General features: G+C 41.0%; 1 protein-coding gene across 2 annotated transcripts in view; it reads left to right on the top strand.

The window, feature by feature from the left end:
* DIAPH1 (diaphanous related formin 1) overlaps positions 1-10,555 on the top strand; it is a 92,645-nt gene extending 82,090 nt beyond the window's left edge. For both annotated transcript variants that reach the window (XM_056821706.1, XM_056821710.1), the window contains exons 27-28: positions 2,085-2,171; positions 8,415-10,555. In XM_056821706.1, coding sequence (XP_056677684.1) covers positions 2,085-2,171; positions 8,415-8,581 — 254 coding nt within the window. In that variant the 3' untranslated portion in view covers positions 8,582-10,555. The remainder of the gene's footprint in view (positions 1-2,084; positions 2,172-8,414) is intronic.
* Positions 10,556-14,800: the final 4,245 nt, after the last annotated feature.

Below are 14,800 nucleotides of genomic sequence, written 5' to 3'. Positions count from 1 at the left end.
TCTTATTCTCCCTTTCTCCATCTCCCCCTTCTTCCTGTTTCACTCTCTCCTTCCTTCTCCCTCCCCCTCTCTTTTTTCTCTCCCTTCTCCCCCTTCTCGCCCTCTCTCACATACTCCCCCCCTCCCCCCCTCATCTCTGTCTCTTTGTCTCTGTCTCTGTCTCTCCCTTCTCTCTCTCTCTCTCTTTTGCTCTCTCTCTCACTCTCTCTCTTTCTCTCTCTCTCTCCTCTCTCTCTCTCTCTCTTTGTCTCTCTCTCTCTCTCTCCCTCCCCCCTCCCTGCCAGAAACATTCCTTTGTTGAAACATATGGCCTCAATTACTGCCCCTCTGTTTCCTGCCTCTGCTCTTTTCCTGCTCCTGATTCCCTTCCCATCCCCCTTTCCTCCACCTCTGGCTGCTTATGTTGATGACAGAAGAAATTTAACTGATAAATTTTATATTTAATTATCAGTAACCAAATGAAATTCCCTTACTATCTTTTCCCCTTAAGCTGTTTCTTCCAAGTGAGGATTAGCGGTTGTGCCTCTGAAATTCCAGGCCTAGTAAAGTTAAACTAGTTTAGAGGAACTGAGCAGTTTGTGCTGTATTAAAGTCAGGGTGTTTTGGTTTGTTTGGTTTTTGTTTTCTTAAAGACTATAGCTTTTCCTGGACCTGTACCAAGCAGATCTGTTTGGAGTTTGTTTAGAAACTGAGTTTAGAGGTTTATTATTTTTCCCTCGGGACCTTTTCCATCCTGGCACCTGTTGAATACAAATCCCCATGACAGCTTAGCTATCAGAGCCTAAAGGAAGAAGCAATAATAGCCTATTTCTTTGTCCTTTCCCAGCCCAGCTAATTTCATTGGCCTTTCAGCACCCCAGCTCATCTTAGCTGTAAAGGGTGGGTCACAGTCAGTAGTCAGTCTTAATCCCCTCCTTTGGTATCTGTCTGTGGACTAGAATGGACCTAGAAGCTTCTATTCTGTGGCATAGTAGATACTGGAAGTGAGAGAATCCCATTATGGTGGAAACAGCATGGAACTGGGACAAAAAAGACATGGGTTTCAATCCTAGCACCCTCACTCACTTCCCATGTGACCTTGGGGAAGCCAGCCTCGTGGGGCTTCGGTTTTCTCCTCAGTAAAATGAGGGGCTGAAACAAGGAAGGGAGCTTCTCATTTGGCTCCTGTAACCCTGGCACATGAGCATTGTTAGGGCTTGGCCCAGTCAGCAGGGGGCGCCGTTTCCCTATACCCTGTCTCCTCTGGCCAGCATGCAAGCTGGAATCTAGGTCAGCTGCACTGGGCCTCTTCAGCAGCCAGGTGGCGCTTGGAACACTCTGCCAGAGTCTTAGAAATGACAGCTGTTCCTGGGGATTTTGCAGTTTCAGGTTTCACCACCCAGGAATTGTTGCCATGGAAACAGACCAGGGTCTTGAGCAAGGATTCTATATTAACTCCTTCTATGCCTACAAGAATTGTTCAGTATATGTAACAGAGAACCTAAGTGGAATATGGGAGAAGGGGGGATGGCAAGAGGGGGCAATGCTTGTGTGGAAGCTTACCCTTTATTTGTGGCTTCCTGCCTGTCTTCCCTCTGCAAAGAGGAAGCAGGCCCCTGCTGCAGACTTCTGAGCAGAATGCCTTGAGGGGCTGGGGGAAGGGAAGTTTCATTTCCTTTCTACCATTTTAATCTTAGTCTCTGCCTGGAAGATCTGTAATCCTTTGTCTTGCTGCTGACTAAAAGAGGAAAGAGACTAAAGGTGTAGTATACCTGACAGGAAAAGAGTTCAACTGTTTGCCTTGATAACCAGGATCCTAGTAAGGGACAAGCAGTGCCATTTAATTAATTAAAGAGGTTTCAGTGCTGAAATCTCATTTCAGTAAACTTTAGGTAATATGTAAGTAGACACAACCTAAATTTCAAGGCCCTTCTGCCTTTCTATTCCCATCTGTCACTGAGGTCATCTTGAAACCATATAAAGCAATAGAGGCCAAACAAAGTTTATTTTCCGTGTTGGGGAGTTGACAAAGCCCAAGCTATTTGCAATACGAGGGTGTCGGCATATGAACCAGTTATTCCATACCCTCCTTCCTTTCCTTATAGAGGGTGATGAGACCGGTGTGATGGACAGTCTCTTGGAGGCCCTACAGTCAGGTGCAGCATTCCGAAGGAAGAGAGGACCCCGACAAGGTGAGTGGGGGAACTATTAGAAACTTCCATGTTTTAAGCTATGAGGTTTCTATGTTCTAGGGATACAAATGCTACACATGAGAAAAGGATTGACCAAACTAATTTTTTGTTGGAGAGTTAATATTGGCAGTCTGTGATTACATGGGTCGAGGGGGATATGATTGGGGATACAGACCCTAAATGATCATCCTAGTGCAAACATCAACAACATGGAAATAGGTTCTGATCAAGGACACATGTAAAACCCAGTGGAATTGTAGGTCGGCTACAGGAAGGGGAGGGAGAGGAGAGGGAGGAATAGGGTATGATTTTTGTAACCAAGGAATATTGTTTGAAATTGACCAAATTTTAAAAATAAATAAAGAATATTGGCAATCTTGTGAATAAAGAAGCTACCTTACCCAGGCCTCCTTCATCTAGAAAAAGTCATCTGGTTGTCAATACCTCAAACCCTAGAACTCATTTACCACTTTGGAGGAGAGCTGTGGTTTCACGTCCTCTAGAAAGATCTAGAATTAGAGAGGTAAATGGCAACAATTTATTTCTGTGGACACAAAGAGTTTATACCCATGTGTGGTAAGAATTGGTATGGATGAGAAGAGTAAAATGTTTAGAGAAGAAAGGAACAGATATAACCTAAAAGTTTGGAGCTGGGATGGGAGGTGGACTCTTGAGACAGGGACTCATGTCTATGTTTGAGAATTATCTGCTCCAGAAGTGAACTTTCTCACCATGCTTTGCCTTTGGTGGTTTTAGGTATGTAACACTGAATTAGAGTCCCTGAGGAAAAGGATGAAGGTGAGGTGAGATGTTGTTCAGATAAGGAGATGAGGAGGATGAATAAGTGGAGAAATTGAGAGAAGCTAAGGGACCTAATCAAAAGTAGGGGATAGCCAAGTTTCCTATTCTTTTCCTTCTCAGCATAAAGAGGCACCTATACTATAGTTGCATCACCATGTTTGATAAAGATGTTGCTCAGAATTGATGATGCTTTGGTGTATGAGCTATTGAGTCTTGGGAGTGGTGTCCTCTTTCCCAGAATGGAAGGAAATGGTAACTAAAGGCTTACTTTAGACATGACCTTACTACTATAGAGCTCACTCTCTTGATATTTTGTGGTCCTGACGTCTCACCTCATCTTTAATCTAGGGATCATCTTGGAAGAGAGAAATGGAGCCTATGTGCATACTGCCACAGCCAGTAATTAATGTAACCGGTTCCATTCAAGTTACAACATGATATGTGTGTAACCAAAGCAGTACTGGTTACAAGTTGAAGGTTTAGCCACTAAAAGTGGGGCATGCAATAAAAAGTTATATTTAACTAAACTATATTTTGCAGAATAGATCAATAGGTACTGATCCAGAAATCTGATCTCTGATGGCTTAATTAAAACTATTTATCATCCCCATTTATCACTTGAATAACCAGACAAGGAATGACTATAGAAAATTAAATTATATGCTAGAATCTTTGGTTATAGCACAGGTATAATCCTAGTCATATTCCTTAAGAAACAGAATCCCTAAAGCCTAAAGTAGAACTGAAATTTATTAGTATAATGATTTGAGACTTAGAAGATAAAGTGGGGAAATAATTTTCCTAAGCATTTTCTGGTACTCCTCAGTCTCAATCTAATGGAAATGATCTTTGGGTGGAGTGTTGTGTTATGAATGTTTTGAGTAGGGAGAAGGCAGAGCGGACTGAATCAGTGGTGCTTGGCCCTTGCATATTGACTGAAGTAATGACATGATATTTTTCTTGTCAACTTATAGACAGTGATACCTACATGTCACATAAGGTATACTGTAACCTCATAATAAACATTTCAAACCCCTCTCAAGTACAGTTTCCTTCAGATTTCTTTTCTTCACTCTCAACTGTGGGCATGCTGCCTACAGTCCATGGGGAATTCCCATCTGACCCTAAAGAAGCATGTCTTATGGGAATACACTGGAATTCCAGATGCTTCCTGAATGTTTCTGTACATTCAGACCCCTAGTGGCTCTTTCCTTGGCTCTGTTTTCTACCCCTCCTTGGAGTAAAAATTCAAGATTCAAGAGTTAGAGGAAGGAACTGGAACCTTAAGTTCCTCATAGGAAATAAATTAGTTGATAGCTCTTGTTGGTCTTCCTGTACAAGAGGTTATAGGAAGAATTGGAAGGTGAAGTATTTATATCTTTGAGTACAATCATATGTTTGGACGTAGGCATAGATTAGAATTCATATCACAGAGATAAGTATGGTGATTCCATTTGATAGAAATCTCATCCTCTGACCTGTCTTCATCAATGACCTCCATTCTTTAGATTTTGTGATTCATAAAGTTATTATCTAAAGGGATCTTCACTGAGTACATCGTTGGAAATCTTCAGGGATAGCAGTAATAAGTCTCCTATTTTTTTTTTTTAGAGAAGTGCTTGGGCAGGACTCTTTAATTGTCACAATAAAAAACCATAGTAGGGGTCAAGAGCCCTGGGTTCTAGTGCCAACTTTCCTTTTTACTTAGCTGTGTTATTTAAGACAAGCCACTTAAATTTCAGGACCTCAAATTTTCTAATTTGTTCAGTGATGGTCTAGTTATAAGCTGTATTAAAGGGGGATACAGAGGGTTAATAAGCTTCATCCTTTGAGATGATGGCACTACATCCCTCTATGACTTCTGGACTAATCCCCATATTAGTGCCTGCCTTTTTGGTTGCATCATCTGACTTATTGCCTTAAACAGAGGCACTGCTTATACATCTTCACAGATTCTGTCTGGGATTGCTCATTCCCAGTGAGGCAGCTGTCCCTATTCAGAGACACCAGCAGCTCTTCTCTAGAATGTAAAGGAATGGAAAAAAAATCTACAGGCCTCTAGGGAGTGACCATCACACAAAGGCCCTTTATTGGGCATGGGAGGAAGTGGTCTAGGAGGGAAAAAGGGGGACTTTCAAGGCTGGTTCATTAAAAACAGAGACCAAGCTGCTGTGGTTTGCAGTGTTAAAGAACAATGGCTTAAGTATAGAGGGGAAGAATCTCTGTGATTGTCCTGCAGGAACTTTTTTCAGGCTGATGATTGAGTCAGTTTGTGATTTTAGTGACTCAACTTTGTTTCAGTATCTGAATTATAACCTCTTGTACTGGCCATCTGCTTAATGGCACAAGAGTCAAAGGAAGAAAGAAATCCATCTACTCCACCCGCATCCCCCTTCTTTTTCTCCTCTTCCAAGCCCTATTTCCTAACTCTTTGGTCCCATTAATTGGCTACAACTAGCAGAAGATGAAAGTGACACCCCTCTGGGGTCCAGAAGGGTCTCTTTTCTAACCCTGGATTTTTATCCTAGTTTTCTAGGAGATAGTAATGAAGTTGCCTCAGTGGGACTTTTCTTTTTTGCAGAATTTTAGAATATTCTTGATCAGAAGAGAATGCCCATGGAGCAAAAATAGGACAATAGATATAATTAGGAGCTTATTAGGACATGAATGAATTTTTTAGTTTAACTATGGATGTCCCCATCTGTCCTAGTTTCCCCTTCCCTGGGGGAACTTATTAAAAGGCCCATTCTTTAACTAGTTCCCATCCTATGTTCTATAAAGCCCCTTTTCCATCCCCAATATTGTATAGCTGATTCTTGCTGACTTCTTCCCTTTCTGACTTTTCTTCTTGCCAGAGGGAGAGCATTGATCAGTGCCTTCCCCATCCCACCTAAGAATATTGCTCCTTTATTTGTATTAATATTAGTTATTAATTAATCTTAATAAAATTACATAAGGGAAAACTTTCTCATACTTTTAATATACTTCTTTGTACCTTTGGGGGTTTTTTTGTTTGTTTTTTAGTTTTCAGTTTTAGTTTTCACTAAGCTAAAATTAGCTAGCTAATAAGGGATGGGAAAGTCATTTTGACCTTGACTGTTCAAGCTACTAAGCATTGTTACAATGGGCAAGAAGGAGTCAGGATATTTAGGTTCCATTGCCAGAATTGATATCAGTTTGCTAAGTGAATTTGAACTACATTTTGTATCCATCCCTAGTGCTTTAGCTTCCCTAACCTTAACAGAAGAGTATTCCAGACCCCTTATTAACTCCTATAATGGTTTAAATAATAGGTGTTTATCCAATCTGTAAAGCTTTAGGAATTCCTTAATGTCTGAGAAAACTGGGAGTTGGTCCACAAAAATTTTCCTGGGCAGTGGCAGCAGTTTTCTACAGAGAAATAAAATGAGGTAAAAAGCATTTCAAGAAAGGTCAGTATTTAAATTTTGGACACCTACACTCCTGTCTTCTATTTTGACCAGACCATATCTTCCCTATAATAGCTGCCCAAAGCCACTTGACAGAAACTAAGTTATTTATCCCTGTAAGCCTAGCTTTAATTTTTCCTGTATCTAGTCAGAGATTTTACTTTACCTGTGTCTTGTACTTCAGATCTCCAAAAAAAAAAAGGCTTCATAGCAGCAAATGAAACAGTGATATAGTTTCTGAGTTTCTCTTCTCTAAAAAGGACAAGTGAAGCAGAGGAACAAAAAAGAACTGCAAAAAAAAATTCTGGGCAGTTTTTTAAGTTAAAAGGGGTTTGTAGGACCCAAGGTGGAGAAACAATATGGAAAGGTAATATAGAAAAAGTCAATATAAATCAGAAACTTAGTCCCTAAGGGACTTGGTAATTTTGTCCAGTACACTGAAGACTTCTATGGCAACTCTTTGTAGGAAGAAAAAAACCACCTCCAGGGAATATTCATTATTTATGGGGTGGTTAACATGTAACTCCCAAGGCATTTAAGCCCCACACTGCCTGGGAGTTGATAAAACTCAGATCCAGCTAACTAGAATAGTAGAGGACCACTGTTGGAAAATATTTATTCTTCATTCTCCTCTCATTAATTTTTTGTACCAGTAAGTAAGTGGAAGAGAGAAGAGACTTCTGAGTTGATGAATGGGGGGGAGGGGGCATGTCGTGTGTGTGTGTGTGTGTGTGTGTGTGTGTGTGTGTGTGTGTGTGTGTGTGTGTGTGTGTGTGTGTAGAGAGAGAGATCTGTCCTGATTGTCCCCTCTGCAAGACACCTCCCCCCCCCATCCTACTTCATGCTTGTGAAAGGAGCAGTGGGTTTAGTACTGATGACTGTGATCTCAGTACAGCTGGCAGTCACAGAAAGAAGAGGAAAGGGGATGATGCTTGCTTGGACTTTCTAATCCAGTTTGGCCTCTGCTCCAGAGAGGGCACATCTTACATATATGAGACCAAACTCTGCTCTTTTGAGGCTCTCTTCACCTGCTGATACCATGATCCCGCAGCTGCTTCACTGTGTTCATCTCTAATGTTTCCCTACTCTGACCTTCTCCATTTTCCCATACATATTTCCAAATGCATGCTGTTTGCACTTAGAGGCCGTGGGAAGGGTCAGTAGCCCCAGAGATGTGTGGTAATGAGGAGCCGCCTTTGTGTCCTTGCAGACCTAGGAACCTATGTGGAAATTCTAGCAGATAGAGCTTGGAAAGGAGGGGGTGCTTTCTTATGGTCACTGGTACTGAAGGATTTGGGATGTTACTGATGGCGGCCTTGGGACTGCCACTGGAGTGGAACCTTATCTTTTGACCTCAGATTACCTTATAATAGGGATCTTAACTTGAAATCCATAGAAAGGGCCTATGGGTAGATTTCAGGGGGCCCATGATATTTAGCATCTCCTTAATTATAAATGTTAAAAAATATTACTCTGCTGAAGGGGCTCATGGCACCCCAAAAAGTAAAAACCCCTGCTTTACCAAATCGATCTAATGACTACTCTGTAGTCTTAAAATGACTGCCCATTCAGGCTCATCTTGAAGTAAGATTCAGAGCTTCAGGATTACGCTGTTCATCATAAAGTAGGTGGGCTCTCTCTCTTTCTCTTTTTCCTTTTGAGGGTGGGAGCAGTTAAGGCAGTCATCTAGAGATAAGGTAGTCACATGCTAGCAAAACACAGCCCTTCCTATTGCTTCTGGCTATGGGAGATCCTCTGCCACCTGCAGAAGGCTCCCCCTGGGAATGGGGATGCTATCCTAGCTGTGACTAGTTGAATGTCTAGTTGACTGAATTTGGCCTAGCTGTGGCCAAGATGGATTATTGAACTCTCTTGTTCCTCATGTCCTTCTTATTTCAAACAGATTCCTGCTCTCCAAGTTTGTCCCTAATTAATTCTCTGCCACAAAGATTGAAGGGGTAAGGAACAAGGTTTTCCCAATATAATATAATGTCTCATATCCTTTCTCTTACAGCCAACAGGAAGGCTGGGTGTGCAGTCACCTCTCTACTAGCCTCAGAGTTAACAAAGGATGATGCCATGACTACATGTTCTGCTAAGGTGTCCAAGATCAGTGAGGGAACCCGAGATATACATGATTTACGTGATGAAAATAAGGAACTGATTGGTCGTGCAAGCTAGGCCTGAGCTTTGCAGCAACATTGGCTAAAGAGCTGAGCTCAAGGCAGCCCTGCCTTGCAGCATGAGCCTAAGGGGTCAAGTGGATTTTCCTCTATGGCAGCCAACCTCCCCTGCCTTCTTTCTTTGGCCTGCTGCTCTCTGTATAGCATACACAGCTTCAGCTGTCTGGAGGCAAGAAGGAAAGGACACCGAGGAAGAAACCCTGAGCACCCACTCAGCACTGGCTGTTGCATTACCAAAGCAGGGACCATCTTATGCTGCCTTAACCCTAACTGTCTTTACTTAGTTACTGTGGTGCCACACCTCAGGCGGTGCCCAGCCTGCTTTCTCAGTCCCTGGCTCCAAAGGGGCCAACCCCAAGGTCAATCTTGCTGGATTAGTGTTCTTTCTGCTATCTTGTGCCCTGCTGTGGCTTCTCTAACCCGAGGAACTGCATGGGGCTCTTGAACTTTCTGACTGTATTCTTATATTGCCTATCATTGCTGCCATCCATGCTTTTTTCTCCCCTTCTCCATTTGCTATTGATATTTATTGTTTATGGTGAGGTGTTGGTTGCTCCTTCTAAAGAAATGAAGAGTAGCTTTCACCCTCCCCCCACCTCCAGAAAAGGGCCCTTCCTCCCAGCTTCACAAAGCAAAAAGGACTGGACCACTAATATCCAGCATGAGCTAGAGCACCTGAGGGGAAATGGTCCTAGAATCTGGGCATTGCTGGACTGGGCATCAAGACAGGACAGCCTCCCCATACTCTCAACTCTACAGAGTGTCCTTGCTTATTGTCCTACCCTACCTTTTCCTTCTGTACTTGCCCCGTCACTACTAATACCCACTGCCCTTGTTATTCTTAGGGCCATGGCTCACCCTCCCACCCTAAGTTTCAGCTGTTATATGGCTGCACAAGGCCCCTACCCTCTCTAAGTTTCCAGGGAAAGGGGAGGCAGAGCCTCCTGGCTAAGAAATCGTTTTGCAAATGGATCTATTTTTGTATAAGATGTTGTTTTTTAGAAAATATACAAAAAAAAAAACCCTCTTCCCTGTTTCCTGCCCCCTCTTTCTCCTGAATGTGAGGGTTCCTGGAATTTCTCCCCTCTGCTTATCCTCAGAGACCAGGACCCACCTCACTGCCCTCATCTGAACCTCTTCCAATTGGTAGGTTCAAATTCCAGGCCCCAAGAAATAGTTTTGGATTATTAATTTCTGAGATTTGTGGGTGGCTTGGTACTTATTCCCTGGCCAGATTAGGCTAGGGCAAGGAACTGAGAGGACCCAGGTACTGCTGAGTTTTTATAAATTTAATATATTTGAAGAGCCAAATGTGCAAATGTTAACTGGGCACCATGAGGAGGGAGGTCCAGATTAAGGGTTGGGGGGATCATGTGAGTTTGGATGCTCTGTAGGCACTGTGCCCTAATTCTGCACTGGATACAAATTTTGTGCCATATCCCCTAGCAAGATAAAGATTCTTAGAATTCTCAAATGCAGGGGATTATCTTGCCCCTCCTCATGTCCCCCTTTATTACCTTACTCACAGATAGGAAGAGCAGAGTGGGACCCTCTAAATTTAATCCCAGGAATGGTAGTTGGTGGGACAAGAGGAAAGGTTAAAAGGAAGGGCCTTCAGAAGAACACTGGAGGCCTCAAGGGCTGAAAGGGAATTCTGGGAGTTGGGAAGGTCCAAAATCCTGGATCTAGGTCTTGGGGCAACAGCTGTTGCTGTGAGAACTTTTTTGCAGATGCTGTGGTATAAGGAGTACTTACTACTCCCTTTGTCCCTCCCTGCTGGCTGACATTCAGGCTTTGAGCCTTTCTTTTTTTAAATCACTTTTGCTAAGACATATTTGATAAAAAAAAATAAACAAATAAAGGGCAAGATACAAATCTATTTCCCTTGCCTTTTGGGCTTCTGGGACATGTCATCGCCTCTGATTTGTTGGGTTTATTTGTTTCAAACTGTTAATAAAGCATTGGAACGGTATTCAGTCTTCACTGTGAGATTTTGGCCTACCTCTCTACCATATCCTAAGAAGATACTATTTTTCCTTTCTCAATCGACTTGAGAAAATCCAAGATCTTTCCTCTTCTGCTGGGGTCATGCTTCCTAAGGACTAATTCTTATCAATATCAAAGAGCACAAGTCTGGGAATACAATTCTGAAAAATTACAATTCCTGTGCTTAAGCTTAAAATCTAATGGGGGGACATGATGTATATGAATCAATGCTGCACAAGGTAGGATTTTTTAAAAAACCCTTTCTTCCCATTTTGGAATCAATACCATGTATTGGTTTTAAGGCAGAAAAACAATAAGGGCTAAGTTAGTGGGGGTTAAGCTGTATTTTTATTTTGTTGAGCGCTTCCCAATTATATTTTAATCTAATTAGGACCCCATATAGACTCACACATAGATAGTTGGTATGTATCTCTGATCTTAAGTAGAGAACTATCTTCAGATTCACCCAGATGTCTGGGTGACCCTGAGCAAGTACCTTCCCAGTGGTCCAGACAACTCTTTAAGATTATAAATTGCAACTCTGGTACTGATCAAAGAGTTCTCTATGCCAGTGGAATCTTAACTTATCCATCAGTCTATTTTTTAAAAGTATGTCTGATTATTATGCTTAAATCATTCAGTATGAATTCATGGATCCCTTGCAGTAACTTAGCCCAAGGCCTGAGCCCTACTGTTCTAAAGTCATTTTCAAGACTACTCTATTACAAAAATAAATAATATGGAAATAGGTATCAAGTGATAACACATATATAATCCAGTGAAATTGCTTTTCAGCACAGTGGAGGAAGGGAGAGAAGGGGTTAAGAGGACTATTTGATAAAAAAGATTGGGCTGGATTATTTTAAAATAGGATCCCCAGGAATTTAATTACAAAGAGGTTTATTTATAATTTATTTACAAAATATAGCAAAAGTGAAGTTAGAAAATCAGAGAGAGGATAGGGTAAGATATCTAGCTTAAGCACTAAATATATTTGCTCCAACCCCTAGCTCAAAAACAGGCAGGGGAGTTTAGTCCTTAACCAGAGAGGCCTTGGTGCTTGTAGCTGAGGACCTAGGGATACAGGGAGCCTCTCTCAAAGAGGATAGGTTTCTCCTGAGGCTAGTCTCTTCAGAAAATCCAGGAAAGGAGTCAGCTCTTTTCATTCATGTGTCAGTCAAAAGGGAGAGATTTAAGAACATTAACACTAAGTTCAAGGTCTCAGGTCCAGTAAGCAAATTCTTCACCAGCCTCCAACTCAAACTCAGAACTCCAGAAGTCAAAGTTTTCTCTGAAGATCTCAGATGATTCTCTGATGATCTCTCTCAACAGGAAGTTGTAACTCCCTTTTAAAGACATTTTCTTTTGCATTACTTCCTGTGCCTTCCTCCAATTTTTTGTCTACCAATTACTGTTGAAGCTTTGCTTTAGGACTGCCCTGGGGCACTCAGTTTGATTCTGATTGGTCACCCACTATTGCACATGTTGAGGTCACAGACCTCTCCCACTCACTGATTAAATGGGATGTTTACACTTTTGGTGATTAAATATAAAAATGGTCAGGGGTTACAATTTAATTTTCACAGTCAGGGAGAGTTAATTTCATTTTCACAATCAAGGGAGAGTTAAATTTAATCTTTACAAGAAGGAGAGAACATGAATCATGTAACTATGGAAAAATATTTTAAAATAACAAAAGTCATTTTCAGTGGGAGTTAGGGGAGAAAGCATAGAAAGCTTCAAGGAGATGGTAGCGATTACTAAGCTTTTAAAGAAGACAAGATTTTCCACAGGTAGACAAGGACATTGTGGAGAGCAGGTAAGAGGAGACCGTGACTTCAGAAAACAATGTAGTTTGGCTAGATAATAGTGTTAAATGTGAGGCTAGAGAATGTGTTTAATACTGTGCAGTTCTGGATGAGTCACTTCTCTGCCTCAATTTCCACCAAATGAAATGACTGGACTAGATTTCTAAGGTCCCTTCTATTTACTAGAATCCTAGTAGACTTTGTTCATTTAACAAATTTGAAAGTACTTACTTTGTAGACCATAAATAAAGAATTAGGTACTGAGGGAGATTCAGAGTTTAAAATGAGATGCCTATAGTTTACTTGGGATAAGATAAGCATAATTAAATAATTTGGAGGAGAGGCATGGAGAGTTCTGGATACTTAGAGTGAACTATTTTGGTTGGAGGATAAAATGTAGAGAATAAGATGATTGGACCTGAAAGATTTTTTTGGCAGCTAGGTGAAGGACAGCTTAAAGAGAAAGGCTAGAATGCTAGTTCCCCAAAAAGTTTAGTGCTGATATCTTTTATTTTTTTAATCCTTACCTTCCATCTTAGAATCAGTACTGTATATTAGTTCCATGGCAGAAGAGTGGTAAGGGCTAAGCAATGGGGGTCAAGTGACTTGCCCAGGGTCACACAGCTGGGAAGTGTCTGAGGCCACATTTGAACCTAGGACCTCCCATCTCTAGGCCTGGCTCTTAATCCACTGAGCCACCCAGCTTCCCCCTGATGTCTTTCTTAACAGAAAAGTTTGTCAATAGAACAGACCAGGTAAATAAGATTCAAAGCATTTGAATACAGCAGCTTACCTAATGTTTGATAAACACCCCAATACCAACTACCAGGGTAAGCATTCCCTCTTCAATAAGAACTTCCAGAAAAACTAAAAACTAGAAAATAGTTTGGCAGAAATTAGGGATAAACATCTTAAAGCACAACAATCTCCAAATCAATGTGTGATCTAAATATAAAAATCACATACTAACAATGCGCAAATTAGGGGAAGAGTTTTTAATGGAAGAGATAGAATGAGTATAAGAAATAACAGGCAAGTTTTGATTACATTAAAATGTAAGGCTTTTGCATACAAATCAGTGCAGGTAGGCTAAAAGAAGCCATTGGGGAAAATCTTTGTGATACTTTCCGAGAAAGGTCTAACATCCAACTGAAAGAAGAAATTGAAGCTATCAGCAAAAAGAATTATGCAAATCACTAACAATAGTAGAAAGTCAAATTAAAACTTGTTTTACCTTAATATTGATTGTAAAAAGACCCATATAACAAATAGTTATTGGACAAAAATCATTGTTGGACGGGCTCTGGGAACATGAGCACACTGATGTGCTGTTACTGTAACTGAAAATTTGGGGAAACAATTTTGAACTATGCTAAAATAATGCTTTTTAAAAACTGTACCAAGCATATATTCTTTTAAATACCCTTATCTTCTGTCTGTGTACTGGTTCTAAGGCAAAAGAGCAGTAAAGGCTAGGCAATGGGGATTAAGTGAATTGCTCAGGGTCACACAGCAAAGAAATGTCTGAGGCTGGATTTGAACCCAGGGCCTCCCATCTCTGGGCCTAGTTCTCAATCCACTAAATCAGCAGTACATCTGATGGACTTATATCCCATGATGGTCAAAGACAGACAAAAGCATGTGTATTTTATGTGGGAACAAAGAGTTATTGAACAAAGAGGGTGTCGGTTAATTGGAGAATGATTGAACAAATTGTGTTACATAAAATGTGTATATAACTATCGGACTATCATTGTGTTGTAAGAAACAACAAATATAGGGAATTCAGAGGAACTTGAGAAGACTTAGATGAACTAATGAAGAACAAAGTGAATAGAACCCAGAGAATTTGCCTAATGACTTTAGTAATGCAAAGGAAAACATTGAAAGACATCTGATTTTAACGCAGTGACTTATCAGCTTCAGAGGACTGGCCATACCTCCACTTGTCATCAAGGTGGTAGACTAGAGTTGTACAAGAGCAAATGTTATCCCAAGATGAGACAGATGAGAGACATTCTGGATCATTGTATTGATCAAGTAGCCAAGTCTCTCACTGTTGATCATCATTGTAACATTGCTGTTACAGTGCAGCTTTGTCAATTCTATGTCCACATTTTTTTTTAACTTTTACCTTTCACCGTAGAATCAATGCTATGTATTTGTTCCAAAGCAAAAGAGTGGTAAGGGCTAGGCAATGGAGATTAAGTGATTTGTCCAGGGTCACAGCAAGGAAGTGTTTGAGGCCAGAACCTTCATCTCTAGGCCTGGCTCTCAATCCACTGAACCACCTAGTTGCCCCCACTTTTATTGTTTCTTCCAATTCTAATTTTTAAGGGTTTCTTTCTTTCTTTCTTTTTTTTGGAATTATTTTCAAAGAGCTTTGTATCTCTTTCCCATTTGGCCAATTGTTTACTTACATT

This window comes from Monodelphis domestica, chromosome 1 (genome assembly GCF_027887165.1).
Source record: "Monodelphis domestica isolate mMonDom1 chromosome 1, mMonDom1.pri, whole genome shotgun sequence".
Lineage (NCBI taxonomy): Eukaryota > Metazoa > Chordata > Mammalia > Didelphimorphia > Didelphidae > Monodelphis > Monodelphis domestica.
This window is presented reverse-complemented; position numbering and strand designations above follow the sequence as displayed.